An 18,517-nucleotide genomic window follows, 5' to 3' on the forward strand; every position below is an offset into this window, starting at 1 on the left:
AGTTTGCCTTTTAAAACTCTTAACTGGGTCTTTTGTATTACGAAAGTTTTAAATTTTGATGAAGTTCAGTTTTTCTGTTTGTGGACTGTGTTTTTGGTATCAAGTTTAGGAACTCTTTGCCTAGCTGTAGATCCTGAAGATTTTCTCCTGTCTTTTTCAAAAAGTTTTATAATTTTACATTTTACATCTAAGCCTATGATCTATTTTGAGCTAATATTTGTGATGCTTGACTCAAGGCTCTTTTTTTTTTTTTTTAAACCTATGGAGTCCAGTTACTCTAGCACTGTTTGTTGAAAAGGCTGTATACTTCCTGCATGAAATTGGTTTTATATCTCTCGAAAATCTTTTGGGCATATTTGTATGGGGTTATTTCTGGGTCCTCAGTTCTGTTCCAGTGACCTATGTCTGTCCCTTTGCGAATACCACACTGTCTTGATTACTCTAGCTATATATAGTAAGCCTTAATATCAGGTAGAGTAATTCCTCCTACTTTTTCTTTTTTAAGATTCAGTTAGCTACTCTGGTTCTTTTGCCTATCCATGTAAATTTTAGAATAAGCTTGTCTATGACAAAAAACCTTGCTGAGATTTTTTTATTGGAATTGCATTAAGTCTATACATCAATTTGGGGAGAATTGACATCTTTACTATGTTGAGTTTTCCAATCTATAAACACAGTATGTCTCTCCTTTTATTTAGCTCTTCGATTTCTTTCATCAGAATTTTGTGTTGCTCAGCATACTGATCTTGTGCATGTTTTAAGTGTATAGCTAAGTATTTTCTTTGGAGCAGTTGTGAGATTGTTTTTAATTTTGATTTCTGCATGTTCGTTAATGGTACACAGAAATGCAATTGCTTTTTGTGTGTCGATTGTGTACCCTGTGACCTTGCTGAACACAGTGATTAGTTCTAGGAGTTTTTGGTAGATTCCTTGGGATTTTCTACATAGACAGTCATGTCATCTGCAAATATAGTTTTATCTTTTCCTTTCTAATCTGTATGTCTTTTTTTAATTTTATTTATTATTTTTTTGGGGGTACACCAAGTTCAGTCATCTGTTTTTATACACATATCCCCGTATTCCCTCCCTTCCTTGACTCCCCCTCCCCGAGTCAGAAAGAGAAAGACAAATATTGTATGCTAACTCACATATACGGAATCTAAAAATGGTACTGATGAACTCAGTGACAAGAACAAGGACGCAGGTGCAGAGAATGGACTGGAGAACTCGAGGTTTGGGAGGGGGCGGGGGGTGAAGGGGAAGCTGAGATGAAGCGAGAGAGTAGCACAGACATATATATACTACCAACTGTAAAATAGATAGTGGGAAGTTGTTGTATAACAAAGGGAGTCCAACTCGAGGATGGAAGATGCCTTAGAGGGCTGGGGTGGGGAGGTATGTCTTTTATTTTTGTTTCTTCCTTTATTGCAGCATATTTTTTGTTGTTGTTTTCTAAATACATATTGTTAATTCATTACTAGACTTTCTCTGGGCTTTGTAAATATCCACATAACATGTGTTCAGTACCTTTCAGCTTCTTGAATAGTTTTGAGGGAGTCTGTTATGGAGACTGCTGTTCTCTAAGTCAGATTGGTTGATTTCTAGGCCTGCTTTAAAGTGTTATTTGGAATATCTCTTCACCATCATCCTGGAGATTCCTTTGTTTTTCTCTTGTTTTGGTTTTTTATTTATAGGCATACCTTGGAGGTATTGTGGTTTGGTTTTTTATTTATAGGCATACCTCAGAGATACTGTGGGTTCTGTTCCTGACCATGTCAATAAAGTGAATACTGCAATAAAGCGAGTCACACAAATATTTTGGTTTCCTAGTGCATATAAAAGTTATATGTAACTTCAAGAGGTGCAGCAGGGTGTTACTACTTGTTCTTGAGCCTTTTGGGAGTTCTGTGATCTGAATCTTCCTTCTTGGTGCTATTACTGGTTTAGGATTCACCTTTTTGTTCTGACAAGTCAGACAAAAGCTTCCAGCTTCCAAAATGGGTTGCTGTTATATTCTCTCCTTTTCTTCATCTTCATCGGTCTGTCCTTTAAGAAAATGTACACTTACTGTCATTTTAGTGATGTTTGGGGAAGAAGTAGGAGCTGATGCATAGGTTCAAGGCTACCATTTTAAAACAGAAGTTTCATGATATATTTTTTTCTTTATTCTTTTCCGCATCAGTGATTTCCACCGTTCTGTCTTCCAGGTCACTTCTTCATTCTTTTGCCTCAGTTAATCTGCTATTGGTTCCTTCTAGTGTATTTTTCATTTCAGGTATTGTATGGCTTATCTCTGTTTGTTCTTTAATTCTTCTAGGTCTTTGTTAAACTTTTCTTGCATCTTTCCGATCTTTGCATCTAGTCATTTTTCAAAGTCCTGGATCATCTTCACTATCATTATTCTGAATTCTTTTTTCAGGAAGGTTGTCTGTCTCCACTTCATTTAGTTGTTTCTTTGGGGTTTTATCTTGTCCCTTCATCTGGTACAAAGTCCTTTGCTTTTTCATTTTCTCTTTCTGTGGCTGTGGTTTTCAGTTCCACAGAACTAAATACTGCTGATACTGCTGTCTGCCCTCTTGTGGAGGAAGCTATCTAAGAGCCTTGTGCTGCTTCCTGATGGGAGGAACTGGTGGTAGGTAGGGCTGGGTGGGCGGAGCTCAGTAAAACCTTAATCCGATTGTCTGCCAATGGGTGGGGCTGCGTTCCCACAGTGTTGGTTGTTTGGCCGATCCAGCACTGGAGCTTACAGGCTCTTTGGTGGGGCTAATGGCAGACTCGGACTCTGGGAGGGCTCACACCAATGAGCACTTCCCCGAACTCCTGCCACCAGTCTCCCTGTTCCCAGGGTGAGCCACAGCTGCTCCCCCCTTCCCCCCCCCCCCCCCCCAGACAGCCCTCCAATACCAGCAGGTAGGCTTGGTTCAGTCTCCCATGGGGTCACTGCTCCTTCCCCCTGGGTCCTGGTGTACACACTACTCTTTATGTGCCCTCCAAGAGTGGAGCCTCTGTTTCTCCCAGTCCTGTGGAGGTCCTGCAGTCAAATCCTGCTGGCTTTCAAAGTCTGATTCTCTGGGGATTCCTCCTCTGGTTGCTGGACCCCTAGGTTGGGAAGCCTGACGTGGGACTCAGAACCCTCACTCCAGTGGGTGGACTTCTGTGGTATGACTCTTCTCCTGTTTGTGAGTCACCCACTTAGCAGTCATGGGATTTGGTTTTATTACGATTGGGCCCCTCCTACCGTCTCATTGTGGTCGCTCCTTTGTCTCTGGATGTGGGGTGTCTTTTTTGGTGAGTTCCAGTGTGCTTCTGTGGATGATTGTTCAGCAGTTAGTCGTAATCCAGTGCTCTTGCAAGAGGGAGTAACCGGACGTCCTTCTACTCCGCCATCTTGAACTGTCTGCCATGATATATTTTTTTAATGGAAAAAAGTCAGATGAAAATTGCATGGACAGCATAGTCCAAAGTTTTAACATTAATTATCTTTGAGTGGTAGTCTTATAGGTGTTTTATATTTTTTTATCCTCCCCATAGATGTTACTTATATATGTTACATGCATTATGTGTAAAATATAGGAAGTAAAGAATACGATACCTACTGTGTTAATTACTTTTTAACTTATGTTTGTTTCTGGAGAAGGAAAAATATCCAGTACCTCTTCTCTAGAGATAAGCTGTACATACAATCCATGGTCATCCAAAATGCAGAGTATTTGGTGATCCTAAGTGGGAGATTTTTAACTACTTTGAACCATGAAATGCTTGATTTTGAAGTACATGGTGGTGTAACCTACATACTGATGCATATTTTTTCCCTATATAAAAATATAGGGGAAAAGGTATATTGGCTTAAATTTTAATTTTAATCTTTAGTGTGCATGTTATGCTCACAGTTGAGAAATAATTGCATTATTTATCTGCTGTTTTCATATGAAACACTCTTGCACAAATGTTAAGTAATTAAATGGCTGCACAGATACACTGGCTGGCTGTGAATGGGCGGACAGAACTACTCCATGACCTTGTACAGCACGTCAGTGACGTCGATGTTGAGGACGCGATGGGGCAGACAGCGCTGCACGTGGCCTGCCAGAACGGTCACAAGACGGTAAATTAAACCTTGAGTACTTTAAGTTGCATGTATTTATTTTTGAAAACTTTGAATTCATGAAAAGTTTTTTACTTTTGTGCATAATTGGAAACATGAAGCAAAATCTTATTCTCTGCATCACGGGGACTTCTTATTAATATAGTCTATGTAGATAAAAGGAACAGAAAAATAGTACTTTTAAATATATTTAATGTATTTATAATTTGGATTTCAATTTTATTTCTGCTTCATAGATTTTAATAGCTGAATATTTAAAATTTTAAATGTATGTTCACATATAATTTTAGCAGTTTATAATGTTCATTCTGTTCTCAGTTTTATCAAATAACTTTTTCATATTTTTTACTATTTTCATATTTTTACCATTAAGCTCAGGTTTTGGAATTAGTGAAGTAAGTGAGCTCTGACATTGCTTAAATAGTTCAACTTGGATTATCATATTTTTGTACTCTCTTGGAATATGATTTAAATACTAGAGTCACAGCTGTTTTCTTTCTTATTTTTAATTTCTGAAATCATGCCTTTGTTTTATGGCAGTACTTTCCTGTTATGCCTGTGTATAAACATTTAGCTTTTAAAATTGCTAATAGCTTTCTCTCTCATTAGGAGACTGCTGCATTATTTAAAGAATGTTAGCTTAAGATTTTAGATTGAATTTCTGCTTTTTATAATTTCCTATCCTGGTTGCTTTCATTTTTTTCCCCACATTTAACATTATTGATAATAGAATATTATTTATTTACTAACTAAACAACAATAATGAACTGAATACAAAAAGCACCAACCAACATTTACAAAAATATGAAAGTTTGTTTATTTTTTTTGTACACACTCTGAGTCTTATCTTTTTGTTGGGAGAATTCCTGGTGGAATCTGGATTTCTATCTCTGCAAACACTTTTTTCCTGACCTGGGTTCAGGATGTTGGATCCTACATGTTTAGATGCTTTATGTATGACCTTAATTCACAGAATATTGCACTTTATAGTGATCTCAAGGTTGACACTGTCTTATGTTTAATAAGAATTGGATGAAAGGAGAGATACGTGATTTGTTTTTCTTTCTGACATTTCTTTTGAACACCAGTGTTCATTTTTATTCTTTTGTCTTTTATCATCTGAAAACTAACCCAGTATTTTCAAGGAATATTCCTTTTCATTACTTTTTACTTTCTCCATGTCAGTACTGCTAAATTTAAGAAGTATTCTGGGTGGAAAAAAAATCATCTGAAATGTTCTTATCTTGACTGGCCTCAATAAGCAACTGGTGCCTGTTAGAGAAAGAGTCCTGCTGGTAGCTCTAACAGGACAGAAAAGTACTCGCTTTAATAGAAACACTCCGCCATAACAAATGAGTGGCGTGTCATTTACTAAGATTATAAACCTACCTGTTGCCCAGGAACTTGTGTAGTAAAACACTGGGATTCAGGTTAGGAATTATCTACAAAAGCTAATTTTAGTTGCCTTGAGCCAGTTGAAGAAGCAAGAATTACTCAGAAAACCTTGGTTCAAAACGTGCATTACAGTGTGCATTAAAAATTTAGAATTGCCTTCTGAAGTTATTGAAGAATAGTTAGCATAAATATAATACACTCCATATGGTTTACAAACTAAAGCAGGTGTGGTAAAGTAAGGGAGAATTCCTCATAGTCACATGCCTTTGAAGAATTGTATTTTCAGAAGATTTATAGGGGGCCTGACTTCACTGTGGTGATGGGTTTCACAGGGTGAGATTTTGCAGATATAGTACAGGAGGAAGAGTACAAAAAGCCACGTTGACTTGTGATTGATTGTATTAGTGAGTGAGATTCCTTTCTGTCATAGTTGGTCCATTATAGTTATCTGCACAGATCATATACAAAGGGAATGTTTAGCACTATTTTCCGATTCATTGTGTGCATCTTTAATCCTTCAATTAGGGCAAGAAGGAATCTTGAGAAATTAGTCCATCTCCCAGCCTCCAGGCTGAATTATACCTCTAAAAATCTGTGTTGATAGTTGTGCTTTTATTACCTGTGTGCCATAATTACTTATGTATTTCTGGGACATGTTCAGATCTCTGTGAGTGAGCATATTCTTTTATCGTGAATTGGATATGTGATTTAAGGGCTCTGAGATACGTTATTACAGGGTAGGGATTATCAATTTTGTTTTTAACTCTTTGTATATGTTTCCATAAGTTGAACACTGAGTCTAGCTATACAATACCAGAATTATGGTTTGTCTTTGGATATTGATTTAATATAAAAAATAATTTGAGAATTTGGATATTCAGCCGGCTTATTATATAGTCTTTGGCAACTTTTTCTTCCCCTACTCTTATCTACCTCCTAAGGTATATTCTGTCTACTGATTACATAATTAAGGGAAGTGTTGTGAACATTTTGGAAGATACTTGAGAGTAATGATACTATTGGTATTGTTACTAGCATTATTAATATTGATGATGTGATTCTGTAAGAACAGTGCAAAGAGTACCACCTGGACTCTTCATTCATTTACTCTTGTGCAGTAAGCTAGGCCCGGTGTCTTGTTTGATTTTTAATCTCATTTTTAGGAAGTGTAGTAAAACCTAATATTATTCTACATAGTATACCATTTTTTTTTTTTGGTCATAAATTGTACTTACTTTTTAGTAATTTTTTCCTTTGTCATTAGGTCTTTAAGATTTATTGACATGTTGAATTGCCACAAATGGTTGATTACTGTTTTCCTGGAATAACTTGGATTTAGAAACTCTAGAGAACTGTCAAATGGTTCAGTCTCAATTTATACTAGCGTACACAGCAGAATCAGTTTTTGGACTAATTTCCATTCATTTAAAGAAATTTATTTTTAGCACAATAAACTTTATATTGCTGAATTTAGATAACTGAATATGAAGATTCACAAACAATATGAAATGATAGTTGAACCCTGCTTAGAATAGATTATCTTTGATAGAACTGACTGCATTTTTTTTTTTTACTGAAATTATAGGCTTGTTAAGGAACAGTGCTCATCTACGTTCAGTCAGTTCTCTTGATATCTTTAGCCAGCTTCCAAGCTTTTCATCCAGAGAATTAGAGGACAGCCATGCAAAGTTAATTGAAAGCTTTTGCAAAAACATTAACGGGATTCAGCCTTGAAGCACAAAGGTAGATGTATTTAACATTTCAGAATATGTTTTTGGGTTCAGAGTAATTTTATTTATTCTAATGTTAGAATTCTTCTTTAATCACTTCTGAGAAATGTGAGCAAATAATAGAAAGTTCTGTTAATGTGATTTTTTTTTTCTAACACAACTGGATAATATTGATTTTTGCTAGGCATTACATAAGGGTTCAAAGTCTTGATAGGCTTAGGTGGACAGGTTTCTGGAGAAGACCTATAAACACCAGTCACTGATTAGTGAGTTGGCCATTTTTCTTAGTGCAGAAGTTGTTTGTGCATTGCTGTCCTGCCATCGGAATTACTTTTAATAAGAGATGAAAGATGCTTTTTGTTGTTTGGCTATCATTGTTTTAGTAAATGATAATACAGCAACTCAGATTTTTACTTATGGTTTAATATTGAATATCTATTCCTTTTTTACTTTGATCAGTGTTTTTAAGAGAGTTGACATTGATAAAGTAGAGCTGCCTTGGCTTTCTTGCTTTGTAATTTATCAGTGTATTGGGCACAGGTGGTCCTGGTTAGTCACTGCCTTCAATTAAATGACTTTTGAGATTGACCCAAACATTAACTTTGCACATTAGTTTTCCACTCAGGATGTTGTTTTATCACTTGAAAGGTCATGAAGTCTGTTGAAAGTGTGTTGTTTCTTTTTAAGAATTTCTTGAAGGCCTATGAAAATCCCCTTTCAATGTTTTTCTTTCAAGATTCTTCCCAGCTATTCCTTACTCTGTAAGGAGGAAGACTCCCATTATAGATTATCTAGGAATAGGATAATAGTGTGGTTTTGTTGTTGTTGTTTTTAAAGGGGAGAGGGTTGGACAGGGAATTTGAAGGTCTGAATTATTTTAAAACCATATTTTGGTGATGTAAATTAGACATAGAAAATGATTTCAGTTCAGTGTAGTTCTTAAAATTACATGTTATATTATCTTGAAAGATTTAGGTAATCAGCTATCAGTCACAGATATTTGTTAGTATACTTTTTCATGTTTACAGTTACTAAGTTGTAAGCTGCTGAGCTTAATTTTTTCTAGTAAATGAGAAGCCATAAGATTTTGAAAACAGAGGAACTTGTGACCATTGTAAATTACAATGATTTTTTTGAGACTTCATGGCCTGTAGTCTGTTAAACAGACACAATGCGATTTTCACAGAAGCGTTTATGTTTAGGGGTTTAGAGGTGAGAAATCTGCTAAAACAAATTGAATCCAAATCTGTCATAGAGAATCCTGTCAGTTTTTCTGGATAGCACTAATCAACATCTAGCACACTACATACGTATTTTATTTCTTATGTCCCTTTGTTTTCCTTTTCCACTAGAATGTAAGTTTCATGAAGGCAGATGTTTGTCCATTTTGTTCATTGCTGTGACTCTAGCATCTAAGCACTTCCTACTAACACATACAAACAATGAAATTTTTGTTGAAAGATGGGATGGGCTAGTCAAATGCAGTATCATTCCAAGCAGCTTTTCTGCCATTGTCTTTCCATTTCTGAATATTTGTAATTTTTTCTTTTGTACCTTTAAGTGAAGTATATATGGATAGTGCTGATTCTTATAAAATATTGTATCTGATTTGTTTATTGCTGAAAATTTCTGTTTTTGAGACTCCTTAGGGATTTTAGTGGTTGAATCCAGAATTTATTCTCTTTGATTATGTTTTTGCCTTATGATTGTGTATAATTTATAATCTTCAAGTAGTAGTATTTCTTCAAGAGCTTTTATGTTTTTAATTTAATAGTCAGAGTTTCCTCCACCTGAATTTTCCTAGTTTCAAAGTTATTTTACCCTTCGTTTCCATAGACTGGAAATTTTGAAAAAAACCAAAACTTTTAAGTTATGTGACTTTCTTTCTCTTTTTATTATGCTATTTAATAAATAATTGAATTCTGTGTTATCCTTTCTCCTCCTGTTTCAGAGCTTTTACAAAAAGAAATCTGCAAGTGGTTTTTTTTTTTAATCACAAAGATTGATGACTTTTCACTCATTTCAGTGCTGCAAGGCAATTTTTTTACTCTTTACATGCAAATCCCTTTATCTTTTTTCTTCTTACTCTGAGGGAAATGGGTTTCTCTCTCTCTTTGTCTTCAGGCAACATTTTATCTACAAGTGAGCTGTTGAAAGCTTTTAAAAAATATACGTTTCTTTTAATAGTAGTTTATTTTGAGGATCTTAATTGGGATAATTTTGTTAAAACAGAAAAGCAGAAATTTATTATCAATGTAAAAGAAAATGCTATAATGAGTTTTTCCACTTTCTTAATCAAGTGTTTTTCTCTCAAGGACAGAATTTTTAGTGTATTTATAGAATATTTCCTGTGTGTAAGGGTATGTTAGAAACATATGACAGTTCATATTGTACATCATGCTGTCTTGCTATGATTTGCCTGAAGTTTGTCTTACCACTTTGTAGAGGAATATGTTAGTCTAATGGCTAATTTATTTTACTGTGAGCTCTACAGTATAAATAAAAATACAGGGACTTCCCTCATGGTGCAGTGGTTGAGAATCCGCCTGCCAATGCAGGGGGCACAGATATGATCCCTGGTCCAGGAAGATCCCATATGCCGAGGAACAAGTAAGCCCGTGCGCCACAACTACTGAGCCTGCGCTCTAGAGCCCGTGAGCCTCAACTCTTGAGCCCGCGTGCCACAACTACGGAAGCCCATGCACCTAGAACCTGTGCTCCACAACAAGAGAAGCCACCACAATGAGAAGCCCACACACCGCAACTAAGAGTAACCTCCACTTGCCACAACTAGAGAAAGCCCATGCAGCAATAAGACCCAACACAGCCAATAAATAAATAGATAATAAAATTGTTAAAAAAAAACCCAGAAATACTATAAAAAGTATGTGGATTTAGAAAATGGCATTATTTAAAAACTACACAGAAATAACTGTCTAGGCGCTTGAGCTTGACTCTCAAATAGTTATTTGGTAGGGAATTAGTAGATCATACATGATTAATGCAGCTTATGAAGCTATGCCAAATCAGCCATAATACAATTTAGTATTCTGAATTTAGAAAGTTGAGAATTTCGGTTTTTTGGTAAATTGTCTAGTGGTTATCGACCATGGGCTTAGGTTTTAATCCCTGTTCCACTGTTTGTGTGTTGGGGTGCACATTGCTTGACCTCTTTGAGACTCAGTTTCCTACTTGTAAAAGTGGAGAAAAGGATATCAACTTCCCCACAAGATGCAATAAATGAATTGATAAATGCTTATTAGCACTGTTGAGGCACATACTAAGGTTATTCATATTATTATATCATTATGTAGTTTTAACAATTATATAATTTTTATGAATGTGTAGTATGTTTTGTTAATAATTACTTTATTTCAGCTTCTCTCTGGATTTCTGGGTTTTAATTGAATATTAATGTGTTTTTGATATAATTGTTTTTATCTCTCCTGAGCCTCTTGAGAGATGGCTTATTGTCTATATAATTTCTGTAACAGTCAGTGAAAATTATTGCTGCTGTCTATCTCACTTATGATTTGGGACCACACAGATACAGCTTCTAGGTCAGATATCAAAAAGGGGAAGGCCATGATCAAAAGGCTCATATGGGCCTTGCCTTATAAAATAAAAACCTAAATGCTTATTGTATATTTGAGAGCAGTGCTTGACCACTTGTCCACAGTTTAAGAACTATATAGCTGATAATAAAATTTTATGTAACAGTGTTTCTGTTACATAGATTTTTCAAATTCCTCCTGAGATAGAAGTAAATTCAAGTAGCAATAATACATGAATACTATATCAAAATATTTTATTTTTACCGAAATCTTTTTAATAAAAATATTATAGTCCCTTAAATCACCCTTTTTCTTTGTCAAATTCACGGTCACTAAGCAACAAGTTTCAATTATTTTAGCTTTTCTTCTGGCATCTATTTCCACATAACATGCTTCTACTGCTCTTTCTCAATTTATGACTTTTACATATCACTGAATCATTTCTTGTTATGGTGCATGAGGGTTTAACTCATTTAAATCCTCTTCCCATGCCCTGTCCCCCCATTTCTAAAATTAATTATATCATAAATTTTGGTGAGACATTACCAGTTGTATATAAGGTTAGGTAAATATTGTTTACTGCTGAGTTAAGTAGTGAACTATAATAACATTTTCTACTAGGGTGACATTAGCTTAGCTTAGTTTTTTGTTTGTTTGTTTTTTTGTGAATCAGTAGTTCTTCCTGTATGCTCCCACAAAATCTTTCTCAGTACTGTTTGCTTCAAAGACAAATCATTAGATAATGTCGCTTCCATTGGTAAGTTTTTAAAAAAATCTTACATAGTTAAGCATATTTTTTATTTAAAAGCATATATTTGAATGATACTGTGGCTGGCTATAGAATTCTTTATTGGATGTCATTCACCTAACAATTTTGAGGACGTTTCACCTTTTAGATTTCATTGTTACTGTTGAAAAGTTTAATGTCAACCTATTTAATGAATGTCAAAAACTTACATGAATTCTGTTTATCTCTGGAATCTTATATCCCCAGTATTATGAAATTTTACTTTGTTGTGCCATGGTGGAGGTCTTTTAATTTGTTAGACTGGGCACTGGTGAGCATTTTCAACCTGGCAACTCGTGTCCTTCAGTTCTAGGAAATTTTTTAGTATTATTTCTTGATTACTTCCTTTTGGTCTCTCACTTCCTTCATTTTCTTTATTCTCAATTTCTTACAATATGTCTTCCTGGATTGATCTACTAGTTTTGTCATTTTTTCTGTTTTCTTTGTCTTCTTGTTTCTTGTAGAGTTTTCAACATTGTATTTCTAACTTCTGTTGAAGTTTTATCTCTTCCATCATATTTTTGATGTCTTATTCTCTGAATGTTTTTCCCCCAGCATCTTGTTTTTGTCCCATGGATAGCATTTTCTCTTTTCTCTCTGCAGGTATTAGTTACTTTTCTAATTTTTGTTGCTGTTTTTTTTGGGTTCCCTTTATTGTCTTTTTAATTTTTCTTACTTCCTTTTTCTGTTTGTTTTTCAGGTTAGAAGCCTGCTTCAGTTGTCTTTTAAATATTGTCTGTCCATTCATGTTTAGTAGTGAGGCACTGAAATGGGGCTGAAAGCATTGTGTACATGACCTGTGTTTGTTGGCTGGCTTCACTGTACGCCATTGTTTTTTCATCTTGGTACTATTGATATTTGGGGCCTGAACAGTGTTTGTTTTGGGGCCTGTATGTAGATTGTAGGATGTTTAGACATACCCTGGCCTCTACCCACTAGTTGCCAGTTGGACCCTCCCTTCCCTAGTAGTGAAAATCAAAAAAGTCTCCCAGCATTGCCGAATGTCCCCTTGTGGCCAACTGTGCAGTTTCACTGGTGACTCTGTAATGCCAGTATCAGTCAGACTCTTCTCTGGTGCCACTGTCCAGACAGGAGATTTTCAATCTCCTGCTTAAGCTTTTAAGCCTGGTAACTGGATTTCTGGGAGCCTAGTGGAGTATGGGGGCTTGGAGGTTTTCACTTAATTATTTGTTTACAGCATGGCTTCTCATACCTTCTCTTTCCTATATTTCTTGTCTGCCAGTCTAGAGCCTCACTATTCACTTTGTCCAGAGAGTAAACCTCCCTTCTTCCAAGACAGATAGGGAGGGATAGTGGCTAACTGTATGGGATGGGGAGGAACGGTCCTGGGGGGAGGGCCCAACTGTTAGATTTTCAACTACTCCTCCTGTCTTAGCTCTGTATAACTATCCCTGTCTTCCAAGATACCTCTTACTTCCAATTCCTGTGTTTTGTGTGAGTGTTCTGCAGTGAGAATTTGGTGGTTTGTTGTTGGAATCTGCATTTGCAGACACTTCAGCTTTCTTTGATCTGCTAAGTCGTTTTCTATTCCTTTTCTTGCTTCCCATTTCCTTAAAACTTCTGACTTATCTATTATGTGTTGTATTCTTTCCTGTTCTTCCTTTGAGTTTATAGTCTTAATATTTTGCTGACATTGTACTAGGTTTTAAAGCAGCAATAAAGATGAACATGTGTGTTCAATCCAGAGGTGATATTAAACAGTCTAATTCCAAAAGCATTTAAGTTTTTACATCTTATCTTCCTTTTTGCAGGAAAAATTCAAAAGAAGATCATAGGAATTAAAACTAGAAAAGATTCTCTTTTTGAAGGTTTTTCAGGCGAGCCTTGTCATATTCCTAATCATCAGATATGTAGTTTTAAGATTTTATATTAGCTTATTTTCTCTTAGTACACTTCAGGTGATTACAGAAGTAGAGCTTAGGGGACAGAGTATATATGAATGACTATCAGAAACTGGGTCGGTGTTGGCTACTGTCAATAGCAAAAGGACTTCTTAGCTTTTTAATATTTTGTACTTTAATAATTATGCTCTTTGAGTTTTGAGAAAGTTACAGCTCTGGTACCTACTTTTTTGTTTTTAGAGGCAAAAAATTCTGGTTTTAAAATTCAGACATCTAGAGCAGCACTGTCCAGTGCTGCCACATGTGGCTATTTAAACTTAATTATAATAAAATAAAATTTAAAATTCAGTTTCTGAGTTGTATTAGCCACATTTCAAGTCCTTGGTAGCTACTACACGTGTCAGTGACTTTCTAGAACCTTCCCAGATTAACACAATTTACATTACATTGGTAATTCCACATATACTGTGTAGTGCCTGAGGTTCAGAACTTACCAAAAAGTGAAATTTGTTCAGCCATCTTAATTGTCATGTTTCTACTCTTTCTTTTTTAAAGCTTCAGGCTGTGGTAAGACCTTTCCTTGTAAGGACTGAAACTGTGATAACTGTGCCTTTGTTGGACTTCTCTGGCTTTACTTTTGTTTTCTTCTCCCCCAGACAGTGCAGTGCTTGCTGGACAGCGGTGCTGACATTAACAGGCCAAATGTTTCAGGAGCTACTCCACTGTACTTTGCTTGCAGGTATGATATTTTATACTTCCAGGTGCTCTCATTAAAGAATGTTGAATCTATATTTCCATAAACAAACATTCATGTATATTTTCTAAAACTCTTTTCTTTTCCTAGAAATACAATGCTCCCTTTTAAGTTGAAGTATAGTTCATTACAGTTCTGTTACCTAACTGTGTGATGAAAAGTGTTTTATATTGCCAGTGTTTTTATATGTTGTAAGTAGGAGCTTTTTATTTACTTGATTATTTAGATTTTAGACTAATTACTTAGTAAGGAATAAAAAAGACATCAATAATCCAGTACTTTCCATAGTTTTCTTTATCAAGTACCAAGTTAGTTCCAGTGGGATAAGCTATTAAAGTATGTCTTAGTTCAGAGCCATGTCTTTGCTTTCTCTGAATTTGTAACTAAAAAGTTTCTTGAATCATTCTTGTTAGATACGAAGTTATGCATTAAGTTGTTTTTACATTTCTGTCCTGGTTCATTGTCTTTTTTCTTTTTTTTGGGTCATTTTCTTAAAGCATATGTTTTGTTTATTGATTCATTCATGTAATAAGCAAACATTTAGTTAGCACTGGCCGTGTACCCTGCATTATTATAGGCCGTAGTGATACAGTAACAAAGCAAGCCAAGTCCTTAAGGAGCTAACAGTGTAATAGTTATACACATACCCCCCCCACCATAATATGTTATCTAAATTTAGTTGCAATTAGGAAAAGTTGACAGTTACACTTGCTTTTTCTTTTTGGTTTAGATTATAGGAATTGTATTTATTTAGACTCTTTATTTTTGATATAATGCTTTCCAGAAAGCTCATCTTTTCTTATCCTTTTTCCTGTTTTATGTCATTTTACTGGAGGTTTGTTTTATTTTTTATTTATTTTTTTGGCTTGCGGGATCACACCTGGGCCCTGGCAGTGAAAGTGCCGAGCCCTAACCACTGGACTGCCAGGGAATTCCCTGGAGGTTTATTTTTAGTTTAAAAAATATTTATTTATTTATTTATTTATTTTGGCTGTGCTAGGTCTTAGTTGTGGCACGTGGGAACTTTGTTGCTGCACATGGGCTCTCAGTTTCGGCATCCTGGCTTCTTAGTTGTGGCATGCAGGCTTCTTAGTTGTGGTATGCAGGCTTCTTAGTTGCGGCATGTGGACTCTTAGTTGCAGCATGCAGGATCTAGTTCCCCAACCAGGGACTGAACCTGGGCCTCCCACATTGGGAGCATAAAGTCTTACCCACTGGACCACCAGGGAAGTCCCTGGAGGTTTGTTTTAAATGAAAGATCTGCTTTTCTTCTATTTATTTATTTATTTATTTTAGAACTTTTATTGAGATACAGTTAACAGACAATAAACAGCATATATTTAGAGTGTACAATTTGGTATCCTAATCTCCCAATTCATTTCCCCCCAACCCTCCCCGCTTTCCCCACTTGGTGTCCATGTGTTTGTTCTCTACATCTGTGTCACTATTTCTGCCTTGCATTTCCTCTTTCATGGTTGTTAGGATTTGCCTTATGTATTGAGGTGCTCCTATATTGGGTTCATATATATTTATAATTGTTACCTCCTCTTCTTGGATGGATCCCTTGATCTTTATGTAATGTCCTTTCTTGTCTCTTGTAACATTTTTTGTTTTAAAGTCTATTTTATCTGATATGACTATTGCTACTCCAGCTTTCTTTTGATTTTCATTTGCATAGAATAGCTTTTTCCACTCCCTCACTTTCCGTCTGTATGTGTGCCTAGGTCTGAAGTGGGTCTCTTGTAGACAGCATATATATGGGTCTTGTTTTTGTATCCATTCAGCCAGTCTGTGTCGTTTGGTTGGTGCATTTAGTCCATTTACATTCAAGGTAATTATCGATATGTACGTTCCTATTACCATTTTCTTATTTGTTTTGTTTTTGTTTTTGTAGGTTCTTTTCTTCTCTGATGTTTCCCACTTAGCATTTGTTGTAGGGCTGGTTTGGTGGTGCTGAATTCTCTTAGCTCTTGCTTGTTTGTAAAGCTTTTGATTTCTCCATCAAATCTGAATGAGATCCTTGCTGGGTAGAGTATTCTTGGTTGTAGGTTCTTCCCTGTCATCACTTGAAATATATCTTGCCACTCCCTTCTGGCTTGCAGAGTTTGTGCGGAGAAATCAGCTTTTAACCTTATGGGAGTTCCCTTGTGTGTTATTTGTCATTTTTCCCTTGTTGCTTTTAATAATATTTCTCTGTCTTTAATTTTTGTCAATTTGACTACTATATGTCTTGGCGTGTTTCTCCTTGGGTTTATCCTGCCTGGGACTCTCTGCGCTTCCTGGACTTGGGTAGCTATTTCCTTTCCCATGTTAGGGAATTTTTCAACTAGAATCTCTTCCAGTATTTTCTCAGGTCCTTTCTCTCTCGTCTCCTTCTGGGACCCCTATAATGTGAATGTTGGTGCATTTAACATTGTCCCAGAGGTCTCTTAGGCTGTCTTCAGTTCTTTTCATTCTTTTTCCCCTATTCTTTTCCACATCAGTGATTATCACCATTCTGTCTTCCAGGTCACTTATTCGACCTTCTGCCTCCGTTAATCTGCTATTGGTTCCTTCTAGTGTATTTTTCATTTCAGTTATTGTGTTGCATATCTCTGTTTGTTTGCTTTTTAATTCTTCTAGCTGTTTGGTAAACTTTTCGATCTTTGCAACCAGTCTATTTTCAAAGTCATGGATCATCTTCACTGTCATTATTCTGAATTCTTTTTCTGGAAGGGTGCCTATGTCCTCTTCATTTAGTTGTTTTTCTGGGGTTTTATCCTGTCCCTTCATCTGGTACAAAGTCCTCTGCTTTTTCATTTTCTCTCTCTTTCTGTGGCTGTGGTTTTCAGTTCTGCAAAACGAAATACTGCTGATATTGCTTGATACTGCTCTCTGCCCTCTTGTGGAGGAAGCTATCTGCTTTTCTTCTTGTTTAGCTTCTCTTTAGGGTCTCTGATGTTGCTTTGATCTGTATGATTCAGTCATCATTGAACAGCTTTGAATTAGAATACAAGGACTTTTGGCTCTCTAGACTTTTAGATCTTACCTGAATCCAAGGTTTTTCTTATGTTATGCTTACAATTTGATTGCTTGGCTAGAACACCAATTTCTTTTTTGGTGTCCTGAATTTATGAATAATAATGATATGATATCATTGATTCCCTGAAATCATATCCTATCTTGACAGGTTATCTCTAGGTCAGACCTTCCTTTGAAGCTTCATATTTAAATGTCCACGTGCCTGATTTACATCGTCACTTGCAGGTCTCATAAAATCTCATGTCCAAAATATAGCTTCTGATTTCCTTTTCAAACCTTTCCTCCAGTTTTTCTCGTCTCAGTCATTGCAACCCTTATCGTCTCAGTTGTGTAAACCAGAAGCTAGGTCTTTATATTTTATTTCTCTCTCTCTCTTTCTCTCTCTGTCTGTCTCTTTGATCCTCAACTTGGAATATGTTATTAAGTTCTATAAATTCCACTTTCAGAATGCATTCTAAATCTCATTACTTCTCTCTGCGTCGCTAAACCACCTTAAAGTTGTTAACTCTTTTCTAGAATACTGCAGTAGTCTCTTAACTGGTCTTCCTGATTCCTCTGTTGTTTCCCTTCCTTCTTCTGTTCTTTCCTCGGAAACCAAAGTGACCTTCTAAAAAATGAATCGGCTGTTGTCACTTTGTGTTTAAACCTTGTATTTAAACTTTTCAGCGCCTCTTTGTTGAATTTCCAGTAAAATCTAAACTCTTCTGACCCTGCTTAGCTCACCTGTGCTTCAGCCACATTGGTTCTCTTTAAGTTCCCCGAATGCAACAGACTCTTTCCAGTAGGCTTTTCTTTGTGCTGTTTATTTTGCCTGAAATGTTATTCCGTAGACTTTTTATGTGGTTGACTCCATGCCAGTGCTTCCCTGTCACTTTTTTTTTTTTTTTTTGGCACACGGGCTTAGTTGCTCCGGGCATGTGGGATCTTCCTGGGGCAGGGATCAAACTCATGTCCTCCGCATTGGCAGGCAGACTCCCAACCACTGCGCCACCTAGGAAGCCCACTGTCACTTTTTAGGAAGGAATTCCTGACCAATCTAAGCAGGCCTCTTCCCAGTATTTTCTATCACAGCATCATGATCATTTCTTTCTTAGCACTTTCTAGTTTATAGTGTTTATTTACCTGTTTATAGTGTGTCTCCCCTGCTAGACTAAAAGCCCAATGAAAGCAAGAATTTTGTTGGTTTTATTCATCACTTTATATTCCATGTGTAGCGCAGTGCTTTGTGCTTAGACGCTCAGTAATTGTTTTTGAATGAATGAATCACTATAATTATGTTTTTGAAAAGTATCTTATATAAAAGAATGCC

The 18,517-nt window shown here is 36.0% G+C and overlaps 1 protein-coding gene across 3 annotated transcripts in view; it reads left to right on the forward strand.

Annotated features, from left to right (window-relative positions):
• The window catches only part of HACE1 (HECT domain and ankyrin repeat containing E3 ubiquitin protein ligase 1), a 109,131-nt gene that overhangs the window by 20,198 nt on the left and 70,416 nt on the right, over positions 1 to 18,517 (forward strand). For 2 of the 3 annotated variants that reach the window (XM_057739229.1, XM_057739228.1), the window contains exons 6-7: positions 3,974 to 4,105; positions 14,090 to 14,172. In XM_057739229.1, coding sequence (XP_057595212.1) covers positions 3,974 to 4,105; positions 14,090 to 14,172 — 215 coding nt within the window. Of the gene's footprint in view, positions 1 to 3,973; positions 4,106 to 14,089; positions 14,173 to 18,517 lie in introns of those variants that run through there. The other variant, XM_057739230.1, reaches the window with a different exon arrangement.

Source organism: Hippopotamus amphibius, chromosome 6 (genome assembly GCF_030028045.1).
Source record: "Hippopotamus amphibius kiboko isolate mHipAmp2 chromosome 6, mHipAmp2.hap2, whole genome shotgun sequence".
In the NCBI taxonomy this organism is placed as follows: domain Eukaryota; kingdom Metazoa; phylum Chordata; class Mammalia; order Artiodactyla; family Hippopotamidae; genus Hippopotamus; species Hippopotamus amphibius.